This window comes from Ranitomeya variabilis, chromosome 8 (assembly GCF_051348905.1).
Source record: "Ranitomeya variabilis isolate aRanVar5 chromosome 8, aRanVar5.hap1, whole genome shotgun sequence".
NCBI classification, from domain to species: domain Eukaryota; kingdom Metazoa; phylum Chordata; class Amphibia; order Anura; family Dendrobatidae; genus Ranitomeya; species Ranitomeya variabilis.
Genome location: NC_135239.1, coordinates 43,711,813 through 43,736,132, shown reverse-complemented (window position 1 = coordinate 43,736,132; position 24,320 = coordinate 43,711,813). Strand labels below are relative to the sequence as shown.

General features: G+C 43.3%; 1 protein-coding gene across 6 annotated transcripts in view; it reads left to right on the top strand.

The window, feature by feature from the left end:
• Nucleotides 1–24,320, top strand: part of CACNA1E (calcium voltage-gated channel subunit alpha1 E) — a 718,540-nt gene that overhangs the window by 469,988 nt on the left and 224,232 nt on the right. For all 6 annotated transcript variants that reach the window (XM_077276797.1, XM_077276799.1, XM_077276796.1 and 3 more), the window contains one exon: nucleotides 12,013–12,118. In XM_077276797.1, coding sequence (XP_077132912.1) covers nucleotides 12,013–12,118 — 106 coding nt within the window. The remainder of the gene's footprint in view (nucleotides 1–12,012; nucleotides 12,119–24,320) is intronic.

Below are 24,320 nucleotides of genomic sequence, written 5' to 3'. Positions count from 1 at the left end.
TAGGAGCAGGAACATGCAACAGAAAGGCTTCTGGTAACATTGTTGGCCGGCATAGAAATGACTGAGGAGCAAGGTTAAATAGAAAACTCCCACATCCTGATGGAAACAGGTGAACAGAGGAGATGAAGCACGCAAGTGCAGTACCACCAGAAACCACCGGGGGAGCCCAGAAACCAAATTCACAACAATGCTTGTCATTTTGAATCATCTCAAAATATGTCAAGCATAAAAAGAAAGGAAAGAAAGTCCACATCTCTCCCATCTTTTGTGTCTTTTTGGCGAAGCCAGAAGATGACATTGGTGAGCTCTGTAATTCATACCTCACCGATTTCCGAGCAGCGCTATGTTTACTGGAGCACAACTGAGTTTAAAGCAGAAGTAATGTTCATGTACAGTTGTGTGAAAAAGTGTTTGCCCCCTTCCTGATTTCCTATTCTTTTGCTTGTTTGTAACACTTAGATGCTTCAGATCACCAAACAAATTTAAATATTAGACCATGATAACACAAGTGAACCCAAAATGCAGTTTTTAAATGAAGGTGTCTATTATTAAGGGAAAAAGAAATCCAAACCTGCAGGGCCCTGTGTGAAAAAGTGATTGCCCCCTCCCCCTCCTTAAAACATAAATTAACTATGGTTTATCTCATCTTTGGGAAGCTGAGTTCAAATTCCGTAGACACACCAAAGCCTGAGTACTATTACTGCCACACCTGTTCTCAATCAAGAAATCACTTAAATAGGCCCTGTGAATTAGACAAAAGATCCTCAAAAGTTAGACATCATGCCGTGATCCAAAGAAATTCTGGAACAAATCAGAAACAAAATAATACAGATCTGTCACTCTGGAAAAGGTTATAAAGCCATTTCTAAAACTTTGGGACTCCAGCGAACCACAGTCTAGAGCCATTATCCACAAATGGCAAAAATATGGAACAGTGGTGAACCTTCCCAGTAGTGGCCAGCTGACCAAAATTAAACCAAGAGCGCAGCGATGACCCATCCAACAGTGTGGGGAGGGTGTTGTCTGTAAGATAACTCTGCCTCCAGAGCTTATCTTACATGAAGGGGAGTTACCAGTGTGATGTGTAATGGCCGCTCTCCTGATCTCGCTGCAGAGCTGTGTGTGATTACAACTGACACATCTGCCGGTTCCTCTTAGCTTCTGCTTCCATCTCACAGGCAGACAGGGCTGCAATATTGCTGTAATACAGCAGAACTCAGAGAGTTGCAAAAAATGTGTTTGCAAAAAGACAAATTTTGTTTCTCCTGTTCTGTGTTAGTTACATGTATTACACTGGTAACTCCCCTTTTTGTTTAAAATAATCTCTGGAGGCACAGGAATCTTCCAGGCAGCGTCCTCCCCATAGCCTGGAACAACTCATTTACACATGAGAAAAACATGGATTTCTCTGGAATAAGACATCAGATAGCAAATATCAAGGTATCATGTTATTCCGCTTTCTATGCCCAGCATGCCCATATAGACGGCTTAGGAGGGTTGATCCTACTGACAGATTCTCTTTAAAAATATTTCTACTTTTTCTACATTTTTGCTCAATGCATTTGAAATAAAAAAAATCAAGCCTTGTATGCAGCATCTATACAGAGCTGCGTGTGCGGACTGATAAAGCTATAGCATCATTATTGCCAACTACACACCCATTCTAGTTGTTTGACTCTAGTCTAGGGGTGCATCCATGCAGCAATAATCCATATAGAAATGTCTACAATCGGTTGCTGCACATGATGATAAAGGCTCATTCAGACGTCAGTTTTCCATGTACGAGTCTTATCTGTCTTTTTCACATTCTTTTCACATGCCCCTGTATTTCAATGGACCAAGTAGTCCACATAAAATCATAGAGACATGTCCTATTTTGATCCGAGTCACCATGCTAGTCTATGGATGCGCAAAAATATCGGACAGTGCTTGGATGCCATCCATGTGCTGTCTATTTTTTACTGACTCTTTGCTAGGAAAGAATTGAAAAACCTCCATCACTTTTTTCATTTGAGAAAATTGGTGAAATTCTGATGGTAAAAACTAGTGATGAGCGAATATACTCGTTACTCGAGATTTCCCGAGCACGCTCGGGTGTCCTCCGAGTATTTTTTAGTGCTCGGAGATTTAGTTTTTTTGCCGCAGCTTGATGATTTACAGCTACTAGCCTGCTTGATTACATGTGGGGATTCCCTAGCACCCAGGCAACCCCCACATGTACTCAGCCTGGCTAGTAGCTGTAAATCATCCAGCTGAGGCGATGAAAACTAAATCTCCGAGCACTAAAAAATTCTCAGAGGACACCCGAGAATGCTCGGGAAATCTCGAGTAACGAGTATATTCCCTCATCACTAATAAAAACTAACACTGAGCAAACTCTGCTGAAAATTTGATAAAAAATACTGCTAAATCTTGGATCGTTTTCTGTGAAGGAGAAAATCACGAACGTCCGAATGAGCCCAGAAGCTCCTTTATATTGTCTCCTAGCATGTTAGAACCTTTAATTACTCACGTGGGGTCCATTGGACCCCAAGTGGGTTTGTTTTCATCATATTTCCGCATGTATGGAGCGTAGATAACCATCCATTTTGGTAGCTTACTAGCTCGGGCGCTCCACCCGCCGAGACGCGGCGTTGACAACACGTGCTATAGTGAGGCGCACACGACTAATAGTGTAAGTAATTTGGCGCGACAAACTGAAGGTAAAGAGGGGTCTTTCATACCTTAAAGTTTATGGCCTGTTCTTAGGATAAGCCATCAATGTTTCCAAGCACACTGTGCTGAGTTTCTCCTGCCAGCAACATTTTCCCTTTAATACGTACAAGTGATGAGTGAACGTGGTTGGATAAGGCGTTATCCGTACATGCTCGTGTGCTAACCGAGTGTCTTCGGCGTGCTCAAATATTATGTGTTATTCCCCCGGCTGCATGTCTCGCGGATGTTCAACAGCTGCAACACATGCAGAGGTAGTCTAACAAACAGGTAATCCCTGCATGTCGAACGGCCGCGAGACATGCAGCCGCGGGGACTAGAACATATTTTCGAGCACATCGAAGACACTTGGTTAGCACCCAAGAATGCTCAGATAACACCTTATCCCTCATCAGTCATCACTAATTCCTACGTAAGTACACCTGCTCATCTATACGTCATTAAGTCCTTTCTGGGCATTTTTAGACTATGGTCTATTTTAGAAGTCTGCAATGTATGACCATCCAGCTGTTGGAAAAGTTTTCAACCTGACTTCATAGTATATGATTACTCGGGTTCCCAGCATGGTCTGGGACGGTCTTTGGCTGTTGGGAGTTGTAGTGTCATCTGGAGAACCACACATGGCTGACCTCTGGCCTTCACCTCTGTCAGAAGTTAATCTGCTCTTATATCCGTTCTTTTCAGTTGACTTTACGGCACATAACCTAAAATTACTTCAGGTCTGCATTTGTTCCCGTACATTCAGGTCATCGCCCCGCTTCTCTGTCTGCGACACATATTTCACCATTACACTATATCACATGCTCCCTTTGCTGCTTACCACTTAATTATAAAATGGATTGGTGCAGCTTCTAATTAGCATGAGAAATGTCAGCCCCTGACACCACCTGGTGAGTCAGTATTTCTTACCCACAGAAAGTGCTATGTTCCACAAGGAGTCTGGATTAGCATTTGGATGGTTTGGCCTTTGTTATTTTATCTATTCAATTTATCAATTATATTTTCAAAGTTTATTCTCTTTCATCTACTCAACAAATATCATTTCCCTTCCAAGCGCCACTAGAAATGCCAAAATGTTCTAGATGGGGAGTAATTCTATGTATACATTCATAGATATAGGGTACATCAATATTTCATTATTTTTGTGGGCATAGAAAAGACTATGCTTTTATTTTTAATAATGTAATAATAGCGGTTCCTAATGTCTGGTGGATGGCATGAGATCGTGGAGTGATGTGCTGGGGAGAGATTTTCTGGTGAGCAATGAATGAGGAGCTCAATAGTTACCATACCACAGTCATCAGGTTAGAAATCCAAAAGCTTTTCCTTTGCAAAGGAGTCCTATGTTGTTGGCGTCATGTCATGGTAAAACGGCTGTACAATATTATTAAGAAGATGTTATGACATCACAAGTGGGTTACAGTAAGGGAAATTGCTGTGATATCATAGAGTGGGTTTCATTTTCTTATGACGCACGCTGACAGTTTGCTCTGTTGCCAACTCACTACTTCTGTTCAAAGCCTGCAACAGAGCGCACTGTCACTGTGCACATCGCACAGTGACAAGAATCTGCTGAGCATCCATCAGAATTGACAACCCACGCACGTTCAATGGAGCAGGGACTAGCCCAGCCGCTGAAATGGAGGTCACTGATGACGCTTTGTTTCGGGGAAGGGGCAGTGCCACTGACCCCTGATGATGCTTGCCAGCATGCACTAGGATACTCAAACGAAGCGTAATCAAAAAGGAAGTAGTAAAAAAAAATAAGTAAATAAATAAAGTAGATAGATAGTGTAGTTAGGGAAGGATAAGGACTTTTTAATTGAAGTATATTAGAAAATAGATTATATTATGGCATTAAATGGGCATTGAGGATGAAAATTAATTTGTGTTTTGGACTACACCTTTAAGGTATAAGGAAAAAAAGAAAAAAAACCTCAGCTCATCAATATGAAGATTCGATGCATGGAAACTTGCGGGGCTCCAAGAAAAGCCAGTGGAGGAAAGGAGATTTTAGCATCAAGATCTTCAATAAAATCACACTTTATTAAGTAAATGTTAAAAAAGTCGCAACTCCAGTACTGAGCATAACTGGCATTTACCTAATATAGTGGGATTTGTTGATGCTGAAATCTCCTTTCCTCCACCACTTTTAGGTAAACTTGGATATATGTGTATGTGCTTGACATATTTATTTGGGCTTTTACTGGTGTGTTCGAGGTACAACCGACATGGCGCTCAGCGTGCACAGAGCCTAGAAGCCAGTTTTTCCAAATCAAGATAAGTTATGCAGGATGTACAATTTGCATATATCACAATTTATACCAGACAGAAGACAAATAAAACCGGAGAAGGGGCCACAAGCGCTTGATATCTATATGATGTTATAGTTTATTTACAAAAAATAAGCAAAGTCCTAATTTTTCAGGATTGAGGTTGTGTAGCTGGTAAGACAACACAGTTTCACGCACAGAATTAGTGATACTTGTTGCAGGGAACTGTTCATGGCATTGTGTTAAATGGATAATCTATGCTACTATGTTACAGTCCTCTGATTTATATACTCATAGCTCTGGCTACAACTGCAGAACTCAAATACTGTCAGTTCTCTGTGTTGGATTTTTATTCCCAGTAAGGCTACATTATATATTTGCATAATTTTTAATGCAAAGTGACAACTAATCATGGCTTTATGAGCTGCTGTTGACGACATTCCATTGTGACATGCTTATTATATTAAGGTCATCAAACTTGAAATTTACAATTTGCTTTGAGTAGCATCCAGAGTCAGACTGAGGTACCAAAGACCACCAGTGGCATTCATTCTGGAGGCCCACTCTTCAGCTACATGCCGCGGATGCAGGGTACTACTGTATGTGGATTACAGTTGCTCTTCTATGTAATTTCAGCAGTAGTAGTTTGTTAAATAATTGAGATGCTGATTTTGTCCTTTTTATTGTGCATTAAAGGTAATGTGTCAAGCATTGTTCATATGGGCGGCCCACCGGAGGATTCACTGTTTTTTTTATGAGCCATTCCAAGACTGGTAGCCTATGTGGTTAAAGGCTATGGATACCTTTGACATGCAAAAAAAAGAGTTTTACATATTTTACTGATAACTCTTCGTTAAAGGGTAACTGTGCTTTGAAGTAACTTTTTCAGAATAATGTGTTATGTCTGTGCTTTAGGAATGGCACCATTTCTGGCTATACTCTTCATTTTCACCAGTTTTTTTCCTCTCGATGCTCTATCTGTAACTTGCAATCCATGGTATGCTGGAGAGGAGACAAACTGAAGTTATCTCTGTGAAAGAAAGCTTCACACAGAGAGGGGATGTGACGCTGAGTCATTTCTCACAGACAAGCCGTGAGTCAGGGCACTCAAGGAATCCGAGGTCAAAAACCAGGAGGGTATGTCATAAACAGAGCGAAGAGACAAAAGCGTAGTCAGGTAAAGGTCCGAAGTCAGAATACCAGAAGGGATGCAGATCAGTGCAAAGGCAGCAGGCAAAATGGATGGTCCGAACAAGGTCCAAGGACGGGCAGCAAAAAGATCCAAAGTAGAACACAAGGCACAGAGAGGCAAACCACACAGAGCTGAATGTACTTCTGGCAGGAATCTGGAACTGACGGCCAAGCTGGGAAATCACCTGGGATAGGAAACACCTGAAGGTAGCCCAGAACCTCCCAGTCTCAGATTAGCTGGCCGTACTGTCAATCAAAACACTGACAGCTCAGTACACCCCTGCACCAGATTGGATACTTGAGCTGTAAATCAAAGTACTATCAGCTTCAGCATGCCCCTGCACCAGATTGCATTGCTAAGCTGTCAGTAACTGCATCCCAGACATATTGAAGGGTGGAATTGTGACAGAGGGGTTCCTGCTTTTCAAGAACATTTTAGCTTACAGACTCAAGGACTAACTCTTGCGTATGTGTATCACTAAGCATGGTGAATGTCATAGTTGAGCAACAACCAAACAGCCCCAGGCGGCAGACCTCAGAACTAGCTTTCTTTTTTTATAGAAAACTTCTTAATGCTGTAAGAAAACTTTAAAGGGTCTGAGGATCTGAGGTTGTAGGTTGCAATAATCACCTAGTCAGGTTAACAATGCAACTATTTTTTATTCCTTTAATCCATGGTTTTACAACAACTCGGGTAGATGGCCAAAATACATTGTCCCCAGTCCACAAGATACCCTCCCCAGGGCCGGTAGTCCCACTACCTCCGTACCAGGTGATACTCACTGTCTCTCAACTTTTTGTTGGCCTACAAGATTTGTATCTCCTGCTTGTGTGGTCTGCAGTCACAGTCCACGCTTCTCCAGACGATAGGTAACACAACCGAAGCCCAGCAGCAATAGTCCTTAAGAAAGTTCCTGAAATCCAGATGACAGATCCCTCAGCAGCAGCACATGTGTCTAGCCCAGCCAGAAACTGATCTCCAACCTACATAGGCCATCCACCCATGTTCTCCAGAACCTCACACCAGATCCTTTCCCTTTGACCTCACTCTGCCAACTCTCTGACTATACATGTAGCTTTTTGTTCTCCCTCCCCTTTAAACATTTGCTTTTAGCTCAAAGAATGAAGAATATTCCAGAAGCTCATCACCTGGGACTGCATGAGAGACCCCCTATAGTGACGTCTCCATTGGGTTTACAATCCCCAACCACACAATGGGACCACTGGCTGGAAGAACAATGGACTGATTGAGTTCCTTGATTACTTATCTTGGGTATGGCCTCATGTATGCATAACATCCAGCCTGCACGTCTCCCTCTGCTTACTGTCACTGAATGGAAACATTGATTCCTGAGGCTGAACTAATGAGCAAGCAATTCTCTAATAAAATACAGCAAGCAAATCTCTAATAAAACACAACAATAATATCGATGCAACAAATCCTCCGTACTGGAAAAAGTCTGCATCCCTTAGAGCCGTGGACTCCGCTCTACGTGCATTGGTCCAATAGTTATTAGTAAGTGACCAGCTCCTCACAAAGGGGTTGTCCAGGCTTGGGTTTCAATCCGCAGTCACTGTGTGTGACCGCAGACTTGTGAATCCTCACAGTGTGCAGTGTGTGTGCTGTCAGTACTCTCCCATGCTGGCAAAAGGAGGAGGCAGGCACAGTACCAAAGGTATGCAATTTGCATACATAAGGTCACGTGCCGACTAGACATGCATGGATTCACTCAATACAAGTAAATAGAGAGAGAGGCCGGACATGTCTCTTCGGAATGTAGCCAGAAGTTTGCAAATCACATACTTGTGTTCGAATGACTGCTCAATCTCGTTGCCTGCATCGGAAAACCTTGACAGTGCTTACATTGTGTGCTGTGAGGATTCACAAGTCTGCACTCCCATAGAGTGAAACCTAAGCCTGGACAACCCCTTTAAAACCCCTTCCCGACATCTGACGTTATAGTACGTCAGATGTCGGGTCCCCTGCTTTGATGCAGGGCTCCGGCGGTGAGCGCACATCAAAGTCGCGACATGTCAGCTGTTTTTTACAGCTGACATGTGCGCGCAATAGCGGCGGGTGAAATCGCGATCACCCGCCGCTATTAACTAGTTAAATGCCGCTGTCAAACGCAGACAGCGGCATTTAACTACCGCATCCGGCCGTGCGGCCGGATATGAGCGCATCGCCGACCCCCGTCACATGATCGGGGGTCGGCGATGCTTGTACATTGTAACCATAGAGGTCCTGGAGACCTCTATGGTTACTGATCGCCGGTGGCTGTGAGCGCCACCCTGTGGTCGGCGCTCACAGCACACCTATAATTCTGCTGTGTAGCAGCGATCTTATGATCGCTGCTGCATAGCAGAGCCGATCGCGTTGTGCCTGCTTCTAGCCTCCCATGGAGGCTATAGAAGCATGGCAAAAGTAAAAAAAAAAAGTAAAAAAAAATGTGAAAAAAATAAAAAAAATATAAAAGTTTAAATCACCCCCCTTTCGCCCCAATCAAAATAAATCAATAAAAAAAAAACCAACCTACACATATTTGGTATCGCCGCGTTCAGAATCGCCCGATCTATCAATAAAAAAAAAGCATTAACCTGATCGCTAAACGGCGTAGTGAGAAAAAAAATCGAAACGCCAGATTTACGTTTTTTTGGTCGCCACGACATTGCATTAAAATGCAATAACGGGCGATCAAAAGAACGTATCTGCACCAAAATGCTATCATTAAAAATGCCAGCTCGGCATGCAAAAAATAAGCCCTCACCTGACCCCAGATCATGAAAAATGGAGACGCTACGAGTATCAGAAAATGGCGCAATTTTGTTTTGTTTTGTTTTTTGCAAAGTTTGGAATTTTTTTTCACCACTTAGGTGAAAAATAAACAAGTCATGTTAGGTGTCTATGAACTCGTACTGACCTGGAGAATCATAATGGCAGGTCAGTTTTAGCATTTAGTGAACCTAGCAAAATAGGCAAGCAAAAAACAAGTGTGGGATTGCACTTTTTTTGCAATTTCACTGCACTTGGAATTTTTTTCCCGTTTTCTAGTACACGACATGGTAAAACCAATGATGTCGTTCAAAAGTACAACTCGTCCCGCAAAAAATAAGCCCTCACATGGCCAAATTGACGGAAAAATAAAAAACTTATGGCTCTGGGAAGGAGGGGAGCGAAAAACGAAAACGGAAAAACGGAAAAAGCTCCGGGGGTGAAGGGGTTAACAAACCCACAATATTTACTACTGCTTTCAGTCATTGTGCTTTTTCTGGGTCCTTTGCTAGTTCTAGGCAGCTGCCTCGTTTTACCTTCCTGTTTTGATGACATTTTGTCAGCTTCAGTTGAGTTAAGCATTTAAGGAGGAGGCCCGCGGAGACACATCAGGGCTTCTTTATACACCTCGAGAGTATGTAGTGCTATTTAGCTAAAATAGAACGGCAGGGACACCTCACTAACCTACCATTTCACAGTCTTCCTAAAAAACAACAAATCCTTGGGTAGAAAATGTTTACCAGGCTGGTCTTTGTTAAACAATAAATCGTTAAAAAAAAATGTGCTCACGTAGTTAATTAAAGCAAACGAAGTACGGAGCAGATTGTTACTCTCAAGTGTCTGGTGGTTAATTGTAAATATCAGAAAAACTGATCTAAAGTCTATAAATAGGCCCAATTATTTTTTCGTTTCTTTTATTATATGTACAAAAAAAAAAATCTGATTTACTTTTTGAAATGTTAAAAACTGATTTAAACTGGTTAATGAATCAAGGACAAAGTAGACAAGCCATATAAGTGCATGGACGGGAAAGCAGCGTCTGTTACTGGAAAAAAAAATGGATGCCTAATAAAACGAATATTTGCCTGTAGAGGGCAAGGATCAAGTAGCACTGAATGGAAGAAATTGGTGGAAAATTGGGGATGAAGGAGCATGAAAATGATCATGCAAATCCTAAAACCTCCACCTTGGGCACAAAAAAAGCTTTTCACCAAAACTATTTACAAAAGAAAAAAATTGCTGCATGCCTGAGTTTGATATTCGGATCGCACTCGGCCATGAAAGTCAAGGAGTGCATGGGAAACATTGGACTGCACTTGGATGACATCTGGTTGCAGTCTGATTTCCACAGACTAACAGAATGGAGAAGATGGAGAATTTTTTTTTCTCTTTCCTCTACTCATCCAAGAGAATCGGATCACACTATGATCACACTCTGGTCAAACTCTGATCGGAGTGTCACTTGCATAATCGGAACACTCTTGTATGAAAGAATCTACAGCCACCTGCACCTAGCCGTATGCTGCCTGATTGTCACTGTCCATGTTTGGATCTGTGACAGATCTGGTTTTCCTCTGATTAAAACGTTTTTTCCTTTCTGGTCATTGGGGGTTAATGCAGTTCCCCCCCCCCAGTGGCCGCTGGTGCTATTGCATTGTTTCGCTGCTGGGTCAGCTGTTGGTGGTGACCACTCCCACCATCCTTCATAAGGTCACCTGGTGCATCAGCTGACTGTTGGTTATACAGGTCTTTCTGGTTTTCAACCTAGCTGGAGAAGGAGTTTGCTGAGTGCAATTGTTCTTCAGCTGAATACTCATTCCTGGTGCCTTACTCTGCAGTGAGGTGCATAGAAGCACAAAAAAGTTTTTTGCTGATACCTTGTTTGTCTTTCTTTCCCTTTGTATTTATTAGTGCAGTGGTGTGACCAGTGTTCTCACTCGCCAACTCCCTACCCAGGGATAGGTGTAGGGCGAGTGAGGGCTTAGGTATCCAGCTCGGCAACAGGTTGAAAGAACCTGTATAGGGACGTCGGGAAGATTAGGGCACATCCTTAGGTGAGTGCAGGAGGTGTCCATTTCTCCGTTCCCTATCGCAGGGCCCACCGTTTTTATTGCGTCCCTGTGTTCCCTTGTGAGTCTCACCACTTTGTGACCGACCACTCGTTGGGTCGTGTCACGCTTGGACAGTCACTTCGTGAAACTGATCTACCAGTAGCATGAATCATACCCTGGCTGCAGCTCAGTATGTTTTACCCTGAAATGTTGTAGTGTTTCAAAGAAAGTATACCTTGAAAAGCCGATCGGGGACTATGTGTCTCAGATGAGTAGTCCAAGGCCAGCGCCCTTTATCTTCTCCTCTGTCTGCTCCCCTAGACTGACGGGTCTCTTCCAATGTCAAAAAACTTGGCACTCAGAATTGTTTTATGAGAATGAAGTTCCTTTTTATTTTGCATTCATTGTTGTTAAACATTTTCTTACCACAGCGACGCAGCTCGCAGCACCACGCGCTATCATACCCGGATTTCTCCTCCCCTACAACATTCAGTTCTGATGAAGGTCCCAATTAGGACCGGAAACGTTTAGCAACAATGAATGCAAAATAAAAAGGAACTTCATTCTCACATAAGGATTCTATCTGAGTGCCAAGTTTTTTGACGTTGTGATTTACGGGCTGGATACCCTGATTGGGCACCTCACTCTTCACTACAAGAGTGCCACATATGACTTTGTACTGGGTCTCCTCCAGTGTTTATGCACAAGGGAGAGACTCATCTGTCAAAGAGATCGGTTTAAATAGAAGCTGGAGGCCTCGGAATAGTCATTCAAGATTTATAGTATCAGAGCGGCAGTGTTTGCTACAATAGTGCAGCCAGGCTCTGATTCATGCAGTCCATGGTTCGGGCAGCATGAATCAGATGACAGGTTCTCTTTAAAATCCAATATTTCCATAGATGCTCCGTTCTTGCAATTGTGCACATTCCATTTAATTGTATATTTAGTATCTGTATATATAGTTATGTATATGTTTCACAGGATTTGATATTTTCCTTAACTGCTCATCTACTCCATTTGAATATATGATCCTTGCCACAATCATCGCAAACTGCATTGTCCTTGCACTGGAGCAGCATCTTCCCGGAGACGACAAGACGCCTATGTCTCGTAGATTGGTAAGTCTCTTGCAATGCGTGTTTTACCCTTTATTTTCATGTCTTGCTTCTTGATCTGTCACTTGCTGTACCCAATGATAATGTAAAAATACTTCATTAAAATGTCCTGATGAAGAGGTCCCGCGTTGACCTCGAAATGCGTTGACTTTGTAAACCTGTTAAAATAAAGTGTCTAAGAAAAATATTTGTGGAATTCTATCAGCAGCATATCCAGTGACACTTCACCTGGATATGTTTTTTTCTCTCAGTCCTTTGGACTGTTTTGCAGCAGCTGATCTATGCGTTTGTTACATGTTGCTTTGTTGCAACTCCACTAGGTGAGCAGATCCACGTTAGTTTATGCGTTGTTTTAACATTTAAAGCCCTATTGTGCGCCCTTCCTATTCCCAGTTTGCCTTACTGACATATACACATACAGCATAAACCTCTCCCTACAGAGTATCATGAAATTCTAGTCCTTTTGAGACGTTCATCTAGAGATTCTTGTCCATATGACAGTCAGTGGTTGTTTGGATCATTACAAGAGGAAGGTCTGATAACTGTACTGTGAATATAACAAATACATCTCTGTAAAGATCACATAACCTGGATAAGGTCTCATCTTCCAGCAATAAATTATGAAAGTTCCTATTAAATTTCAATAAGCGAAGTTGAAAACTGTAAAGTTAATACACAAAAAGTTAATAGAAACTTATACAAGTTTATCTATTGCGTAATAGAAAATTAATATCCTGAAACTACAGTATTTGTTTAAAGATTACCGTAACTGATAAAATTGATAAAAATTTTCCTGATTTAATAAAAATAAAAGATTAACCATAATTTTTTTTTAACCATCAATTTTTATTTCATAAATTTATAGTATAGATGAAAATAGGCAACTTTACAAAATAGATCTTTACAAAGAGATTTGCTTCTGACTTCACCAAGGCTGATTATTAATTTTAAAAATTTTCAATTCAGGGGTAAAATCGGTCTTTAGTGAATACAGATTTTTACATTACTGAGATAGAAGAAAACAGTTGGTGCCTATGAGTTTCTACGGAGTGGGGATGGATGAGGAGGAGCCAGAGGCAGAGCTCCCCCCGCTTACATTTCTCTTCTCCGTAAAACTTTGAACATCAGCTGTCATCTAACTTAGTAATGTAAATATTTGTCTTCACTGAATGCAGATTTTTACATTACTGAGAAAATAACAGTTGGTGCTGATAAGTTTCTACGGAGAGAGGAAGGATGAGGAGGAGCTAGAGGCAACACTCCTCCCCTTCCCTTGTCCATAAAACTTTATGAGCACCAACTGTCATCTCCTATCTCAGTAATGTAAAAATCTGTATTCACTGAACACAGATTTTACCCCTAAACTGAGAATTTTGAAAATGAAAAATTAATCTTGGTGGAGTCAGAAGCAGATTTATCTGATAAGATCTATTATAAAGTTACTTATTTTCATGTGTGCTATTGATTTATGAAATAAACATTTTTACCATGGTTACTCTAATTGTAATGTTGAAAACTGTCATTTCTAAAAAAAAAAAAAAAAGTAGAAAAACCCAATAGTATAAAAGAATGTCCCTTCTGCTGTGTTGTTTGCCTGCGGATTCTAGAACTAAGGATGAGACAACTGTTAAAGGGAAGAAACAAGGACGCACTGTACAGCAGATCAATATGTACAAGCATTTTTGTCTTAGCGAAAGTGAATCACTGACTATGAAACATCTGGTCCAGGCCGTGTGCATTATAATGAAGCCTTCATACAAAAAGTCATTGATTCCCTGTCTCCCATTCAATCATTTTTCATTGAGGTCATCTATATAATTGGCTGATGAAATGTCCAGAAATGTCTATGTCTTCTCATGTCCTTCTTGCCACTATTGCAGAATCCTTCCTTTCCCTCTTGTTTTCTTGCATATTTCTATCCTGAAGAAAGACCCTTTATGTAAAAAAGTGCAGATTTTAAAGCAAATAATTTACATAATGGTGAAGTATGCAATCTAAACTGCACATGGCGTTATTAAAAATATCTCTTAGACCTAATGAGGCTGGTTTACTTACTTTGAAAACTAATGTCAGAATGGCTCAGAAACTCTTTAAAGATTTCTTGTCTGAATTGAAAATCATTTGGAAATGAGCATTTAGGTTTAGCTGGATTCACGAAATGCTCATCTTGATATCAGGATCATATAACTGTATTTTTAAGAAAATACAGAATTCTCATGAAATCCAAGATATCCATGTAATAATATATACATTTTACATGATGAAAACTCATGGTAGAAGCTATTTAATGAAAATATGATATAATATTAGACCTCGTCTGTCACATGCAATAAATATTATATCAGCAGCCAGGTATGATCGCCCCCTTACAGCAATAACTTCATAGAGACAGTTCAAAAACTGCAGCAAAGTTTACTTGACTCAAAATAAACAAATACAATATTACCACTGTGTGCCTCACACAGCCTAATGGTCACAGGCATGGTGTTAGGGCTCACCTGGGGAGGTGGATTCTCTAAGCCAGTGTTCTCCAACTCCGGTCCTCAAGAGCCACCAACAGGTCATGTTTCCAGGATTCCTTACTATTACACAGGTGATGGAATTATTGCCTTTGCAGGTAATGGATTTATCACCAGTGCAATACTAAGAAAATCCTGAAAATATGGTCTGTTGGTGGTTCTCGAAGGCTGGAGTTGGAGAACACTGCTCTAACCATGAGTCAGATTGAGGTGCAAGTACAAATGGCAATGGTGCAACAGAGTGAGACTTAACAATCAGCATGTTGATCAGTGATGACCAGTACTGCAGGTTATGCTGGATGGCAGACAGACAAGGTTAGCAGGAAGCACTAGAGAAGCAGAGCCAGTTGTGGAGAAACACACAGGGCCAGGAGATGTACAGACAATCTGGAAGTTGGGGCAGAAAAATGGTTAATAGCAGAGAAGTTTGCAATCAATAACTTGCAGCAGGTCAGCAGTTAACAGCAGAGATATAATCATAGACCTAAAAGCAGTGAAATGGTTAACCACAAGAGAACAGTGATGTGTCAGTATCTTGCTTGCAGAGATGCTATGTTAGCACACAAGCATGCTCGGATAACACCTTCTCTAAGCACGTTCACTCATCACTAGTGCCTATGCTTTTTGGTTGTGCCTATCCTTAGATTCAGCTATGACTAAAAGTGGATACAAAAAATGTGAATGTTTTATACTGTGCTGGAATTTCATCTACTTTCAGTAAAGCGCTGCGGAATATGTTGGCGCTATATAAAGATTATTATTATTTCAGTAGCAGTGACGTTACGTTTTTGTGTATCCCTAGACCCTAACTGCTGGCTCACAAAAACAAAAGCAAAGGTGCAATCCGGTGATTTTATTTTTTTTTCATTTTCCCATCTATTTGCAAGAAATTAGTATTGCAATACTTACTAGTAGTGATGAGCGTGTGCTCGTTACTCGAGATTTCCGAGCATGCTCAGGTGATCTCCGAGTATTTTGGGCGTGCTAAGAGATTATGTTTGAGTTCCCGCAGCTGCATGATTTGGGGATTCCCTAACAAACAGGCAATCCCTGCATGTGTTCAGGTTGTTTAACAGCCGCAAATCATGCCGCTGCGTGGCCACAAACATAATCTATGAGCACGCCCAAAATACTCGGAGACCACCCAAGTATGCTCGGAAATGTCAAGTAACGAGCACACTCACTCATCACTACTTATCAGTCATGTTCTTTTCCAGCACCACTCTGGTCCGCTTTGTTGTCACACCTGCTGAATCACGCAGTGGCTGCTTGGTGGAGTGGAGATCAATTTTTAGATTTTTTCAATGTAAATTTATAAAGCTCAGAACAAGGCTCTTTAGCTTTTTTGTAGCCTAGTAGACTTATATTGAGAAAGTGACTTCTGCTCCAAACTGCAGACCTACTAGTGGGATTCAGCAAGTCACAAATCTGTCACGTGGCACTGGAGCGGCGCTGGATATGTCCAAAGGCGACAGCCAGTAAGTATTGTAATAGACTCTCTTCATACATAGTATTATTTGATGATAGATGGGAATATAAAGCAATCATCAAAGTGCTTCGTTAAGGCTCCTTTCAGGCTTGCACTTTAAAGGCTTATGTAGCGCCCCCACTGCCGCAGGGCCGAGGGGTACCCGGTACCGGGCCTCTGAGTCTCTGCTCTGGGGTTGTCACGGTGGCTAGACCCGGTCCGTGACCCTGCTGAGGGGCGTACAGTAATAGATATGGATGGTGGTAGTGGTGGTAGTGGTGCGGTGCAGTAAATAACGAGGACACCAGGTTGCAGTCTCTTTACCTCTTTACTGAAGGTCTCTGGGTCCTCAGTCCGGAATACGGTTAACCGGGCTGCGCAAGTCCGGCCGGTCCAATGGCACCTCCAGAGTTCCCTTCACAGGTGGAAATCTGTGCCTTCCTTCTAGCGCTTGTGTGTTGCGGTCCTCCCCTGCTGTGCTTACGGGATAGTACCCCACAACTGTTGTGTCTGTTTCTCGTGTTCCCTCACAACAACTCAATTCTGATGTTCTTCTTAATCTCATCCCCCAGATCTTATGGTAGGACGCACCCGTATGACGGGAAGGCTCGGAGCTCTTCCGGGACCCTAGCGTCGCCCCTCTCCAAAGGTTGCCCCCTATGTCTGCATAGGTGATGTAGGTGAGACAGCCCGCCTATAGCTCTCTGCCCTGCCATTGGTTTGAAGTAATGCTTAGAGCTCTGTACTTCCTCGGCATTCCGGCCACCGGTAATTTACGCCTCAGTAGGATGTTGCCTCGGTCTAACAGCACGACTCCTACTGGTATTTCTCCCTGTTGCGTTGATCTCGTTTCTCACTCAGCACAATAAATCTCGCTTCTTGTCCTTTCTTAGGGCACCGCCGCTATGAAGTGCAGGCGCGGTCCCGTAGCTTTCTCTCTGATTGCCAGGCCTCTGTCAGGATCCCACCCCTGACAGGGACCCTACCGAATCTTCCCCCACAACACCCTCTGCCACAAGGTGTTGCCTGGTTCCAACCCTGTCAGCGTTCTCTCTAACTTCCTGCCTAACCCCCAGTTTTACCAGACTGTGAGGAGTGGCCTAATGAATAGTACCCTTAGCTCCCCCTGGAGGCCAGACTGTGAAATGTATTGGTGTCTGTGATACCTGGTCAGATGAACTCCTTCAGTGCCATCAGACGTACCATAGCCCCCCTATGCGGCGGAGCCACAGTACTGCAACGACCAGGACTCTGGGGCGCTGCACTTACACCTAATGATGTGGGGAGACTTTATTCTCTACCCATGTGGTCTCTCAATCCAAAATGTAAGAAGACTCCATTTGTAGTCTGTCATTGACTCTAACCCAGGAAGCCTCTGTACAACACCAGTCTCTCTGAGGTTCTCTTCGGTTTCTCTTCTGTAATCAGATTTTCAGGGTCTCTTTCTCTCTGCGGAAGCTTCAGGAAGCAAATCGATCACACTTTACAGGTACACATCTGTAACACCACCGGTTCCTGGTTGTTACAGTGGCATTGCTTTCCTCATGGGGAGAGTGATGTCACACTTGGAAGCGAGGAGGGATCTCTTTTGGCCGGTAATCACAAACATACATGTTCACACTCCAGGCCAGAAGGGAGAGCTCTGATCCAGTTTGTGGGTGGCTCCCCTATATATATATTCTGGTCTGGAGGGAAAGTTAGTCAGTGAGAGGAGTCAGTGAGTGCCAGACAGCAGACTGGAGCAGTGTGAGGCAGAGAAAGGAAGAAAGGGCCGTGCAGCCACGAGAGGTGCTGCAGCTCCTGGAGAGAGAGCAAGGAAAGCAGAACAAGCTGTAGAGAGCATGAAGGAGGAAAAGGAGCAAAGGAGAGTGAGGAGCTGGGGGGTTAACTGTGACTGAGCTACCCTGTAAAAAGGCTCGAGCTACCTGTCGTACGGGTAGTGTCCTGTTGTGAATTCCGTTCTCGGGCTCCCTCCTGTGGTCATGAGTGGTACTTTGTGAGTTCTGTTCATGGGCTCCCTCTGGTGGCCTTGAGTGATATGGCTGTCTGTAGCTGTGCTCCAGCTGCCTTGTTTTCTGCTATGCTGGTTCCCTATTTAGCTCCACCTGGACCTTTACTTGTTGCCAGCTGTCGTTGTATTCAGTACTGGTTCAGAACTCTCTTGGACTTCCCCTGTGACCTGTCTCCTCCTGGAGAAGCTAAGTTCATGCTAAGTTCATTTTTGTTCTTGTTTTTTGAAAATGTTTCTCTGTATATGACGAGTTCAGTCCAGCTTGCTTATATGCTATTTTCTTGCTAGCTGGAAGCTCTGGGGTGCAGAGTTGCGCCCCTCACATCCTGAGTCGGTGTGGGGTTCTTTTTGCATTCTCTGCGTGGATAATATTTGTAGTATTTTATACTGACCGCACAGATTCCTTGCTATCTTCTGACTATCTAGTTATTAGCGGGCCTCATTTGCTAAAACCTGTTTTCATTTCTATGTTTGTGTTTTCTCCTTAACTCACCGTTATTATTTGTGGGGGGCTGACTAAACGTTTGGGGAAATTTCTCTGAAGCAAGTGAGGCTTTGTTTCTCTCTAGGGGAAGTTAGTTCTCAGGCTGTGAAGAGGCGTCTAGGGAGAGTCAGGAACGCTCCACGGCTGCCTATAGTGTGTGTTTGATAGGATCAGGATTGCGGTCAATAAAGTTCCCACATTCCCAGAGCTTGTCCTATTTTCTAGTTTACCTATCAGGTCATTCATGTGTCCTAACCACCAGGATCATAACAGTGTACCACCAACCTGGGAGACAGAGAGGAAATGTGAGGACCTTGTGAGAGGCCTAAGGCAGCAAGGGACTACACAACAGCGCTAGAAGGAAGGCTTCTAACCCCACCTGGTAAGGGGGACTCCCAACTCGCTTCCAAGCCGACCTGACCACACCTGCACTGTACCCTGGACTGTGGCTGTCTGAATTCATCAGTAAATCAGGTAAAGAGACTGCAACTTGTGTCCTCTGTTTCTTTCTCCACCTCCTACCATGTTTATCTACTACACTGGGAGCCCTGGGGACCCAGCTTCACCTGTGGGAAGCCATACCATCCCTGCTGCCATAACATCACCCCAGTGGACCCTTTTATGTGGCGGCGGTCATCCCTGACCAAATATCACAGGTGGTGTCACGAACATTTCTTATTTCACAAACCCCTTTAAAGACTCTCCCCTTTACATGGGCGCCCAGGGCCACGGACCGGGTCACCGCCGCCATGACACATCCCTTTAAGTACATGACCCGGTACCGAGTACCCCACAGCCCTTGCAGGTGTTCCACATCCAACTACCAAGTACACCAACTAAGTGTCCTTTGTAGACGCACATTTGTACGAGCACAACGCCATGGCGCTAACCTCCATTCCTCTACGTCATGTAACATAAGGTGACCTCCCGCAACATGGCACCAGGACAGATCCTACTAGGCGCCATGTCACCCATCGAACAGTAGCCTCCAGATAAAACGTATTAGACTGTAGTATCCTAATACTGTTACAATCCAACAAGGTTAATAATCCATTACCTTACCAATGAAGTGTCATGAGGAATACAATGTTAATCAATCCATTCCAGTCATTGTTGTTCCCGTTTACTTACCAAAAGTACATCCAGATCCGCTACATTAACCAGCATGAGATCTGGATGAATCATTCCATCTGTCTTCCCATATGTGATAGGAAACTGTATTGTCTACATTTTCAATGAGCCAAAGAGTCTATTCTGGAAAAAGGACAATTATCCAGCACATTTCCTGATGTTTCTCGTGTCAGTTAAGACAAATGGAAAATCTACAGCTTCATCTTTTACAACCTTTTCACATGAAGAGAACAAATATCTGTGCAGATTTTAGGATATAAAACCATATGATCTGCTAAGTGCCCTAATCATAGATAAAATGTCCTCAAGCTAGGCTGGTAATTACGTGCCTGACATAGAGGAGGGGGAAAAAACGGTATGGTGCCAATATTATAGTGCTCTACTATAGTTTCATATAGTTTTGTAGGTTGAAGGTAGACAAAGATCCATCAAGCTCAATGTATACTGTAACAAGTTGATCTAGAAAAAGGCAAAAAATCCATGAAGCCGAAGCAAATTGCCCCATATTAGGAGAAAATATTTATTCCCGACTCAACATACGACAATTAGGGTTGAGCGACTTTTGCTTTTTAGGATCGAGTTGGGTTTTGTGAAACCCGACCTTCTCGAAAGTCGGATCGCGTGAAATCGGCCGATTCTACTGTAAAGTCGGGTTCCGGACCGGAACACGAAACCCAATGCAAGTCAATGTGGATTATTTTATTTTTTTATTCGTTCCCTCTCTCTCTCTCTCTCTCTCTCTCTCTCCTTCGTGCAAAGCATATGTTGTGTTTGACTCCGGAAATCACTGCAGCCCAAATGGTAATATGGCTCTATGACGCCGCAGAAACCGGGCCGGAACCTATGTCATCACGCTGCCCACAATTAATTGGCTGAAAAAATGGCGGGGACGGCGTCATTCAAAACGTGACTTTGGCGCCAAGATCGCCGACCACATGGCCGATCCCACGCTGGAGTCGGGTCGGGTTTCACGAAACCCGACTTTGCCAAAAGTCGGCGACTTTTGAAAATAAACGATCCGTTTCGCTCAACCCTAACGACAATAAGACTGGATCAAAGTCTCATCACCAAATCTAGTGGCCCGTAACCTGCCATATTTAGTGTTGAGCAATACCGTCCGATACTTGAAAGTATCGGTATCGGAAAGTATCGGCCGATACCGGCAAAGTATCGGATCTAATCCGATACCGATACTCGATACCAATACAAGTCAATGGGACTCAAGTATCGGAAGGTATCCCTGATGGTTCCCAGGGTCTGAAGGAGAGGAAACTCTCCTTCAGGCCCTGGGATCCATATTAATGTGTAAAATAAAGAATTAAAATAAAAAATATTGATATACTCACCTCTCCGACGCAGCCTGGACATCACCGCTGGTAACCGGCGCCTGCTTTGTTTAAAATGAGCGCGTTCAGTACCTTCCATGACGTCACGGCTTCTGATTGGTCGCGTGCCGCTCATGTGACCGCCATGCGACCAATAAGAAGCCATGACGTCATCCCTCAGGTCCTAAATTCCTAATTCTAGGAATTTAGGACCTGAGGGATGACGTCACGGCTTGTGATTGGTCGCGTGGCGGTCACATGGGCGGCCGCGACCAATCACAAGCCGTGACGTCATCTAAGGCCCTGAACGTGCTCATTCTTAAGAAGGAAGGCTGCCGGAAAGAAGCCGAGGGTGAGTATATTCCTATTAGGTATATACTCACCCTCGGACGCGCCCTGCTTCTTTCCGGCAGCCTTCCTTCTTAAGAATGAGCGCGTTCAGGGCCTTAAATGACGTCACGGCTTGTGATTGGTCGCGGCCACCCATGTGACGCCACGCGACCAATCACAAGCCGTGACGTCATCCCTCAGGTCCTAAATTCCTAGAATTAGGAATTGAGGACCTGAGGGATGATGTCACGGCTTCTGATTGGTCGCGTGGCGGTCACATGAGCGGCACGCGACCAATCAGAAGCCGTGACGTCATGGAAGGTACTGAACGCGCTCATTTTAAACAAAGCAGGCTGCCGGTTACCAGCGGTGATGTCCAGGCTGCGTCGGAGAGGTGAGTATATCAATATTTTTTATTTTAATTCTTTATTTTACACATTAATATGGTCCCGATACCGATTCCCGATACAACAATAGTATCGGATCTCTGTATCGGAATTCCGATACGGCAAGTATCGGCCGATACCCGATACTTGTGGTATCGGAATGCTCAACACTAGCCATATTATATTTTTCAGGAATGCCATCCTGGCCCTCATTGAACTTTCATGCATCAGCCATTACACCATCATGTGGCAGAGAGTTCCATAGTTTCACTGCTCTTACAGTAAAAAATCACTGTCCCTGATTGTTTAGACAGACCTAGGTGTAAAAAGATCATTAGAAATATCTGCCCTCATATATTTGTACATTGTAATACTATCCAACCTAAGCCTTCATTTTTCCAAGCTGAATAATTTCAAGTTTGACAACCTGTGTTCTGCATTTCAATCATACCCATAGTAACCTTGCTCGATTTTCTCTGCAGCCTTTCGAGTTCAGTTCTAATACACTGAAGCCCAAATTTATACTTAGTATTCTAAGTGTGGCTGCATTAGTGACTTATATAGAGGTTAAACTACGTTCTTGTCATGAATATTTGTCACTTTTAATGCATACCATTATTTTATTTGCCTTGGTAGCAGCTGCCTGACACTGGTAATTAAAGTTGAATTTGCTGCCCACATATACACCAAAGTCTTTTTCAGTGACTGTTTTATCCAGTATCCTTCAATTTAGTACACAATTATACATTTATCTACATTAAACTTCAATTGCCATTGAATTGCCATTACCAGCTTACATAAATCCCTCTGTAATATTAATTTGTCCTTCTCTCTGTTGATTACCTTGCAGAATTTATCATCTACAAGAATTGAAATTCTACTCTGTGTGCCCTCTACAACTTCATTAATAAATATGTTAAAAAGAAAAGGGCCCAATACTGACCCCTGTGGTACCACAATGTTCACTGTGACACAAAAAGAGTGTCCTCCATTAATCACCCCCACTGTTTCTTATATGTGAGCCAGTTGTTAACCCAATTACATATATTTTACCTTTGCCTGATTGCTGTCATGATATGTACCAAGCTTTCTTGTGGCACTGTATTCAACACCTTTGAAAAGTCCAGAAAGAGAACATCCATGGTGTTAGCCTGGTCCAGTCTGGAACTTACCTCCTCTTAGAAGCTGATCAGATTAGTCTGATTGGACTACATACTGTACATAGGATACATAGCACAGAGAAATCTGCCAATCAGAGGTGTGGGGGCGGGGTTACACAGGGCTCAGCATTCAAAGCTCTGCTAGATCTGCAGCAGAGAAACCTGTGATTGTATCACAACTGCTGCACCCATTAAACTCAGTAGTTCATCGCTGGAACTAGGGTCTTTTTCCCTATTATTATTATTGTTTATTTATATAGCACCATTAATTCCATGGTGCTGTACATAAGAAAGGGGTTACATACAGAGTTATAGATATCGTTTACAGTAAACAAATTTACAATGACAGACTGGTACAAAGGGGAGAGTACCCTGTCCTTGCGGACTTACATTCTATGGGATAATGTGGAAGAGACAGAAGGTTGGGGATGTGGCAGCTCGGGTGGTGGTGAGGCGGCAGCTCTTGTGGTGAGGCAGCAGCTTGTGTGGTGGTGAGGCAGCAGCTCAGATGGTGGTGAGGCGGCAGCTCGGGTGGCTGGTGAGGCGGCAGAATGGTTATTGCAGGCTGTAGGCTTTCCTGAAGAGATGGGTTTTCAGGTTCCATCTGAAGGATCTAAGGGTGGTGGATAATTGGATGTGTTGAGGCGTGGAATTCCAGAGGATGGGGGATATTCGGGAGAAATCTTGGAGGCGGTTGTGTGAGGAACGAATAAGTGTCCCTATATCATGCTGATGTCGGATTACAAAGCAAAAATCTGCTGACTGCTTCCCTTTACAGTTAAGGCGGGCTGCGTAATATGTATAATATCACTCCAAGTGCTCCAATGCTTTAGCTCAGCACAGACATTCTCACTATGGTGGTAGTTCACAGAAATGACTAGTGTTGAGCGATATCGTCCGATACTTGAAAGTATCGGTATCGGAAAGTATCGGCCGATACCGGCAAAGTATCGGATCTAATCCGATACCGATACCCGATACCAATACAAGTCAATGGGACTCAAGTATCGGACGGTATCCCTGATGGTTCCCAGTGTCTGAAGGAGAGGAAACTCTCCTTCAGGCCCTGGGAACCATATTAATGTGTAAAATAAAGAATTAAAATAAAAAATATTGATATACTCACCTCTCCGACGCAGCCTGGACATCACCGCTGGTAACCGGGAGCCTTCTTTGTTTAAAATGAGCGCGTTCCGCGCCTTCCATGACATCACGGCTTCTGATTGGTCGGTGCCGTTCATGTGACTGCCACGCGACCAATCAGAAGCCGTGACGTCATCCCTCAGGTCCTAAATTCCTAGAAGGAAATTTAGGACCTGAGGGATGACGTCACGGCTTGTGATTGGTCGCTGAGTGGTCACGTGGGCGGCCGCGACCAATCACAAAGCCGT